General features: G+C 49.2%; 1 protein-coding gene across 5 annotated transcripts in view; it reads right to left on the bottom strand.

Moving 5' to 3' along the window:
* The window catches only part of TM9SF4 (transmembrane 9 superfamily member 4), a 57,222-nt gene that overhangs the window by 19,180 nt on the left and 29,407 nt on the right, over positions 1-8,635 (bottom strand). For 3 of the 5 annotated variants that reach the window (XM_017514617.1, XM_017514635.2, XM_017514627.1), the window contains exons 4-9: positions 6,169-6,337; positions 5,940-6,069; positions 4,739-4,862; positions 2,643-2,761; positions 2,429-2,540; positions 1,011-1,081 (exon numbers count right to left, since the gene is read on the bottom strand). In XM_017514617.1, the coding sequence (XP_017370106.1) occupies positions 1,011-1,081; positions 2,429-2,540; positions 2,643-2,761; positions 4,739-4,862; positions 5,940-6,069; positions 6,169-6,337 (725 nt within the window). The remainder of the gene's footprint in view (positions 1-1,010; positions 1,082-2,428; positions 2,541-2,642; positions 2,762-4,738; positions 4,863-5,939; positions 6,070-6,168; positions 6,338-8,635) is intronic. The other 2 variants (XM_017514640.2, XM_017514645.2) reach the window with 1 other exon arrangement.

Below are 8,635 nucleotides of genomic sequence, written 5' to 3' on the forward strand. Positions count from 1 at the left end.
AGACGGGGTTTCACCATGTTGACCAGGATGGTCTCGATCTCTTGACCTCGTGATCCACCCGCCTCGGCCTCCCAAAGTGCTGGGATTACAGGCTTGAGCCACCGCGCCCGGCCAATATTTTTATTTTTAGTAGAGACAGGTTTTAGCCATATTGGTCAGGCTGGTCTTGAACTCCTAACCTCAAGTTATCTACTGTGCTCAATCTAGTTTGTTTTTGTTTTTGTTTTTGTTTTTGAGACAGAGTCTTACTTTGTTGCCCAGGCTGGAGTATAGTGGTATAGTGGGGCGTTCTTGGCTCACTGCAACCTCTGCCTCCCAGGTTCAAGTGACTCTCCTGCCTCAGTTTCCCAAGGAGCTGGGATTACAGGTGCACGCCACCACACCCGGCTAACTTTTGTATTTTTATTAGAGATGGGGTTTCCCCATGTTGGCCAGGTGGGTCTTGAATTCCTGACCTCAGGTGATCCACCTGCCTCAGTCCCCCAAAGTGCTAGGATTACAGGTGTGAGCCACCACGCCTGGCCCTGACCTAGTTTTTTTTTAAATGAAGAGATTTTACATGAATTCTTTAAAATTATATAAAGAATTGATTTTATGATTTTAAAGAATCAATTCTTTAAAATTTTAAACTGGGCCACCTTTTCAAGTTTGTTGCAGATATTGTTTTGCTATTGTGGCCTTCTGTTTTGTTTATGTATTTGACATGCAGAATAGCTTTACAATTTTTAATGTCAAATAAACTATTCTTTCTGTGATTTCTTCTACTGTTTTTATGCTTCAAAATTAGAAAGGGCATTCCTATTACTTTGGGTGAAAAAAACTTTTTTCCTTACTTTTTTAGTATTAAACTTTTAGTATTAAAAGTATACTAAATTGTTTTAGTATTTTGAGGTTTCCGCTATGAGTGATAATATACATGCACACACATGTACCCATGCACACACACACGGCCCTCTTGCTAGACTGCCCTCCCTGTCCAACTTCATCCCTCCCCAGCCAAGACCTCGTACAATGTCATCCTCCTTGTTGTAGTTGGCGATGTCCTTCCGGAGGGTCCGAATGATAATCATGCTCAGGATACCTGAAACAGACGGGGATGAGGATGAGAAGTGGGTGCTGCCTGCAAGCCCATGCTCTATGCCTCCTGGACACGGTGTTTTACTATGCCACAGCTGGCATGCATGGCTTGCCCATTATGAACTGGCTATGCAGCCACCTCAGGGCCTCTTCTCCGGAGCTCCACTCCAGCTACTGGGGGAGGACAGCACAGAGCGCGGAGGTGGGGAGGAAGGGGCTGCTGGGATGGGTAGGGGCATCCTGGGGAGAGAAGCATCCCAGCTCTTCGGTGGCGTGGTCCTACCGACTTCTCAGCTCCTCTCTCCCATGCCCACCTGTGGCTCTACCTCTGGCTATCTGCTGCTTCAGTTATGGTTCCCAGCCTTACTGCAACCTCACCTACGCGCCTTTCTTCAGGCTATCCTCTTTGCCCAGAATGGCCTGCCCTGCCCTGACTGACTCCTACTCATTCTTCAAGACTCACCCTGGGCATCTTCACCTCCCAGCACCCTGATCAGTAGAGAGCTACCCCTGACCCCACTTGTACTTTCCTGTTTCTCTGTCTAGCCAGCACTGGAGTGGTTAAAAGAATGGACCGTATGACCTTGAGTTCACTTAATATTTTCAGGCTTGTTCACAGGGCTTCAGGGATTGAAATGTTTATAAAGTGCTTGGTTCAGCAGTTGGCCCTTTGGTAAGTGTTTAATAAACGGTACTTAACATTATCTGTGCTTCTCATTATAGCAAAACCATCAGTGTCATTCTACCCTGCCTACCACCCTCTCACCACCCGGCTTCTTGCTAAGCGTATCTCACTGCAGGACCATGATCCTTGCTGGTACAGACTCTTCCCGGGTTTCTGAGTGGCTCCTTTTCCTCGTAAAGACAGGTCTTCCCCAAAGGGCCTTCATACTTTCCTCAGCTGTTGTGTATTTGGCCACCCTGTTTATGTGCTTCATAGAACGTATCATTACTTGGAATTCCACTACTTATTTGCTTTTTTGTTTCTCTCTCACCACTAGAATTACACTCTGTCAGAGCAGAGACCGGGTTGGGCTTGTTCACACCATATCCCCAGCATCTGGCAAAGTGCCTGGCACAGAATGAGCAGCAACGTCTTGTTGAATGGATCAATGAATGTGTGGAGGATCTGGTGTGTCTGTCCTTCACGAATGAGCTCTCCAGGGTTCTAGAGCTCTTTAGAATTGAGTCTTGTTCACCTAGGTACACCTGATGCTTAGCAGAGTCCTGATATCTGTTTTTGACCTACACTTGGCCCTGAGAACACCCTGTAAGTCCACCATACATGATGTGATGTCAGTCCCTCAACCCCAACCCCTGTCCCCTTTCCTTCAACCCACAGATCTCTCACCTGACAGGAAGAAGACCACAACAACGGAGTTAATGATAGAGAACCAGTGGATCTGGACATCGCTCATGGTCAGGTAAGTGTCCCAGCGAGAGGCCCACTTGATGTCACTTTCCTGGCAGGTGGGAGGAAGCACTCAGAGTCAGGCCTCCTGCTGGAGAACTTGGCACAGACCAGAGCCCTCCTCCCCTGCCCATGAGCTCCAGCCCCTTCTCACCTCCCAGTGGACAGAGTAGGTGAAGTACAGCTGATTCTCCTTGGTAGGGTCAATTTCTTGGGGTGAGGAGTTGGTACCCTCGGGTAGAGTGCATGAGCTCTTCTCATCTGCTTTGAGGTCTGAGAGACACAGAGACTCAGTCTGTTCCTGCAGTGGCCAGTGCCACTGCCCAGGGGCTATTCCAGGGGCTGCCCTTAAGGCTGCCTGTTGTGGGGACCCAGCCACCAGGGTCTGAGTGGAGATTGGAAGCACAATGGGCAAAAATGGGTTTTGAAATTTTTTTATTTTTAAACCTTATTTTTTTAGAGACAGGGTCTTGCTCTGTCACGTAGGCAATGGCAATCATAGCTCACTGCAGCCTCAACCTCCCAGGCTCAAGTGATCCTTCTGCCTCAGCCTCCTGAGTAGCTGGGACTACAGGCATGTGTCACCACACCTGGCTAATTTTTTGTAGGGACAAGGTCCTGCTATATTTCCCAGGCTGGTCTTGAACTCCTGGCCTGATGGAATCCTTCTGTCTTGGCCTCCCAAAGCACTGGGATCAGGTATTAGCCACCATGCCTGGCCAACAATGGTTTTTGAAAATTATTCCCCAGAGCCCTGACTTTCTAAAGGTCCTTAGGGGCTGCAGAGAGGCCTGTGCATTGGGGTGAGAGGGTCCAAGTTTGGAGTTCCTCCCTGAGTCAGTGTTCCTTGACTCAATTCAAATATTCACCTACTATCCAGCCAGTCCCATTCAACACAAAACCTTGATTCATTCCATCATGCTACTCATTCATTTAGTCTATCTCTAAAGTCCTGGCACTTTTGTAATCAATCATTCAGATGTTTCCGCCATTCATTTGCTCATTTGTTCATCCTGTTATCCATCTACTCATTCAACCAACAAACTTACAATAAGCACCAACTATGGGGCAGGTACTGTGCTGGGTGCATAAGATAAAACAGAAAAGGAGACAAGGAGACTCTAAGCTTGAAGAGCCAGTAGGGGAGCACATGGCCTCAAAACTATCACATACACAAACACAGAACTGCACTTGGGACGCTCCCAGCAGGAGATGCACTATGGAGCTCTTGAAGGGCAGGATCTATATGGGGCTTTTTTTTTTTTGAGATGGAGTTTCGCTCTTATTGCCCAGACTGGAGTGCAATGGCGTGATCTTGGCTCACCACAACCTCCACCTCCCAGGTTCAAGTGATTCTCCTGCCTTAGCCTCCCGAGTAGCTGGGACTACAGGCATCTACCACCACACCTGGCTAATTTTGTATTTTAAGTAGAGATGGGGTTTCTCCATGTTGGTCAGGCTGGTCACGAACTCCTGACCTCAGGTAAGTAGCCCACCTTGGCCTCCCAAAGTGCTGAGATTACAGGCATGAGCCACTGTGCCTGGCCTATGTTTGGGACTTCTGTGTCTAATTTTGTTTGAGACTTCTGTGTCTAATTTTGTTTGAACACTAAGTTCCGTAGTTAAAAAAAAAAAAAGTCCAAATACTACCAACATGGTCAAAAGGCTGGGCATGCTGCTTAACTGAAAAGCACACTATGGTGATCAAGGGCCAAGAGGTGAGGCAAAGCCGAACCAGCCCCTATGAGGCCCATCAGGACTGCGCTGGGCTCCCAAACTCCCGCATACCTGTAGATACTGGGCAAAGTTCAGTCTATGCCAATCACTCACACAGAGGGAGAGGAACGAAGAAACCTGCTGCCTGCCAGCTTTGTCTATATCCTGGCCCCCTGTTCTCAACCCAGGATGAGTTAGCTGGTTCTTGTGAGCAAGCCCAACAAAGCCCCATCTTGCTGTTTGGTCTTGGCCAAGTCACTAGCCCCTTTTGAGCCTCTAGTTTCTCATCTGTAATCACCAGTACCTCCTGAGGTTGCTGGGAAGGGGCAAACTAGTAAGGTGTCAGCCCACAGCTGTCAGCTCTCCCCCAACCCTGCCTTCTCTAATGGGAAAACCGTGATCCTACCTTGGCTGGAGCCACACGCCATACCCGAGCCCATCAGCCAGCTCAGGAGGGAGAAGAGTGTGAAGACTCCGGGTGGAGAAGCCCAGGCCCATCCAGCCCTGCCCTTCCGGCCACACCTCCCCACTCACCCTCCAGCCTGATGCTCTGGGGAATCACCTCGAAGCGGACGACACGGTATGTGTGCTCCTGGTCCTCTTCCATGTCTTCCCGGTGGTAGTAAAGGATGAACGAGAGGTGGTTGTGCAGGTAGATCTGAAACACAGCAACGGAGAGAACAAAACAGAACATCACTCAGGGACGCTCCCCAGGTATTAGGCCTCTTGCCTCACCCAGCATGCCTGGCTGTACCAGCCTTCCTAAAACGCTTTTCTCATCACCCCCTACTCAGAAGCTCTTCAAGGGCTCCCTGGGGCTTATCAGACAAAAGCCCAATTCTCTCCACCTGGCATTCAAGGCCTTCTCTCATCTGACCCCGATACAACTGGCTATGATCATCTAAGTCACATTAGTTCACCTGGCCTCCCCTGCGCCCACTGCCCCATGAACCAGCCCCTACCCTGCATCTCTGTTCGTGGCATTCACTCACTCCAACTACAATCCCACCCCCAACTTCACTCAGCAAAAGCCCACCTACTGATCATGGTGCACCTCCTCTGTGACAACCTGAGTATAAAACGGGCCCCCTCTAACCTCCCTTGCCATGAACAGTCAGTGAAAGGCAGCTGGGACTTGAGGCCTAGAGCCTCCAACTGTCGGTTCTTTTCCCAGTTAGGATAGATGTCCTTTGGGAACAGGGCTGCACCTCAAAAGAAATGTTTTTGTCATTTATTCCCTAACTAATATCTTTCAGTTTAGAAATGAGAATCATGACTATAATCATTACATTATTAGCTTAATCTCAGGGGCTATGCTGGAAAGTGCTCATACAAATGTGTTAATTTACCCCATCATTGCTGCTGCATACATTTTACAGCTAAGGAACCACAGACTCATGGTCACTCAGACTAAGTGAGGGAGGCAGGATTCAAACTGAGGAGTCTGCACGCTCTTGGCCACTACTTAGCCCTCTCTCCTGCATACTGATGAAGTTCCATGTTTTTGTTGTTTTAATCTTATGAAAATGGAACTTAACTTCTTAAGAACTGTGCCATCACCTCCCTAGCATCTCCCAGGGCCTTGCCTGGAGCACTCGGACCTCTGATAGCCCGTCATGCCCAAGGAACCTGGAGAAACTTGCTGTGGCTGAGCCCCACCTTTTCTGTGGCCCCGAGTGCTCGAGACTCATGAGGTGTGGCTCCCGGCCCTGTGAACACACCAAAGACACTCTACCTTGTTGACATCTGTGAAGCCAAGCCGATAGCCATGTTCAAACTGCACATCTTTCTCCTTCTTCTTGTCATCGCTGTCTCGGTTGGAGTAGAGCTCCAGCCGGGTGGCCACAGGCAGGTTGTCAGCAATGCTGGAAAGTGAAGGCCCTGCTCAGTCTCTCTCGACTGCCTCTCCCATCCGTACCCTCCCCTGTGTGAGCCTGAGCAGCAGGGAGCAGAGGACGACTTACAGGTGGACGTAGTAGTCTTCTGTGATCCGCTCGGCCACGAGCCGGCTCTGCTCCACTGTCAGGGTCACTGGCTTGTTGGACTGGCTGCACAGAACTTCACACTTCTTCTCGCTGTTCATGAGAACCTGGAAAGGGGTGTTGACAATCCGGTCCCCTCTCAGCACCTCTCCTGCCATAAGAGAGACAGATCAAGCTCAGAGCTTCAGCCCTGAGGTTGCTGAGGTCAGCAGAGTCACAGAGACATAGGACTGTAAACAATGGGCTTCTAAGGACTTCAGCAGTGCCACTGGCTGGCAGCAAGGCCGTTCCCTATCGGTTCACGCCTCGCTGGCCCAGCTAACCCCCACTTGCCACCCTCGTCCTTAGGGCTCTAGTGCCACCAGATCCCTTAGCACTCATCAAGCATCACATCATTCCATGCCTCTGGACCTCAGTTGCTTCCTTTACCTGGAGCGCCGTTCCCTGCACCATGCTCCTGGCTGCCTGCCTTAGCAGTCTTGGTAAGTCACTCCACCTCACTGAGCCTCAATGTCCTCATCCATAAAATGGGATAATAATAGTAGCCACCTCACAAGGTTACAGTGAGAAATAAAGGAGTTAATCCAACAAAGTACCATAAAATGGGATATGAACAGCACTCACCTCACAGCATTACAGTGAGAAATAAAGGAAGTCAATCCAATAAAGTACCAGGCACAGAGTAGGTAGGCACCAAATGCTCATTTATCATCAACACCGGTTCCTATGTCAAGGATTTGCTTCGCACAATGTGCTGATACCTGAGATTTTTAGCCAAAACATCTTTTGACACAATGAAGTGGCACCCCTTGGGTGCCTTTTGCCTCAGAGTAACCTGCTGCCAGATGTCACCCTAACAGGCACTGAGCAGTTAGCAACTGTCAAGCAAATCCCATGGTGCTTTCATTCTAGCTGTTCAACAATTGATTCTACTGTGAGGATGTGAAACGAACAAGATGAAGACTAACACCTCCACATGCACTTGGTCTAGCACTTTCCCACCAGTGTGGATGTGCTTGATATGGCGCCCTGCCTAGGTATTTAGTCATTCATTCATTCATCCATGTGTACTGGGTACTGGCTATGTGCCAGATACCAAGTTGAATAGACACGCTCACAGAGCGTATGGCCTAGCAGGAAGATAGACTTTGCTGAATAATCAGCAAAATGAGAATATACTTGCTGCAGACACAGGGGAGTGGGTCTAGGATAGCTTCTCTGAGGAAGTGGTACTTGAAAGGAAGAGAGAAGTTAACTAAGCAAAGAAATGGGGGAAGAATATTCCAGACAGGACAGCATGTGCAAAGGCCCCTTCAGGGTGAGGGAAGCAGTGAACATGAGAGGCCTGTGTGGCTATAATGCAGAAAGCTCAGAGGAGCTGCAGAGATGGGCCAGAGCTAGACCTCAGGGGGGCTGTGGGCCACACACAGTTTGATCTTTACCTAGAAAGTAAAAAAATCCAATGAAGGGTTTCTAACAGGGGTGGAGAAAGACGTTATCTGAGTCTGGTTCCACAAACATCACTCTGGCTGTTTTGTGAAGAAAACAGAGGATTGAGGGGGGAGCGGGGAGGCAATGGCAGTCAGCCATACATGAGTGACACTGGTGGCTGGAACAGGCGCTGGTCAGGGTGGAGAAGAGTACACAGATTCAGGAGCTCCCAAGGAGGTGAAATCCAGGGGAACCGGTGCTGACTGTATACAGGCATGAGTGAGGCGTGGTGCATATTAGGAAGACTCTGAGGTTTCTACAACCAGGTTATAGGTGGGAAAACAGGAAGAACAGCAAATTTACATCAAAGGCATTTTCAGTTTGGATATATCAAGTGGGCACTTAAATATCAAGATCTCAGGCACAGAGGAAAGGTCAGGACACAGATGGAAACTGGGGGTTATCAGCCCAGACAGTAAATGGCAGGGCCGTGAGCTACACCGCTGTAGAGGGCAGCACTCTGCTGTGCAAAGCAGTGGCTCTGGCAAACAATGCTTCGAGTGTGGAGGAGGCACCCAGGAGAGGGAGAGGATGAGGAGGGGCCTGGATGAAGGCCTCACCCCTCCACCCTGTTCTGGAAGGCTGGCAATGCAGGTGAGGAGCGAGGACATAGTAAGACATCTGCAGAGCCCACTGCAAAACCCAGGGACAGGCTGGCCAGTGAGGAGCGAGGACATAGTAAGACATCTGCAGAGCCCACTGCTGAAGTGGCATTTTATAGAAGATAAGCTGAGGATCAGAGAGGGACAGTAACCTGCTCATGGTGATACGAGGGGTTGGTGGTAATGCTAAACGCATAGGCTCTTTCCTCTGTACCATTTCCTACTGCCCATTTCTTCTGTCAACGAGGAACTTGCTTGAGGAGAGAAACATCTATAGAGAGGAACAGGGCTGCAGACTAATTAAGGTGGAATCGCTTCTTGAAATTTAAAAATTAAGTTTAAGCCAAGAAAAAGGA

The sequence above is a fragment of the Cebus imitator genome, unplaced genomic scaffold (genome assembly GCF_001604975.1).
Source record: "Cebus imitator isolate Cc_AM_T3 unplaced genomic scaffold, Cebus_imitator-1.0 Scaffold18, whole genome shotgun sequence".
Lineage (NCBI taxonomy): Eukaryota > Metazoa > Chordata > Mammalia > Primates > Cebidae > Cebus > Cebus imitator.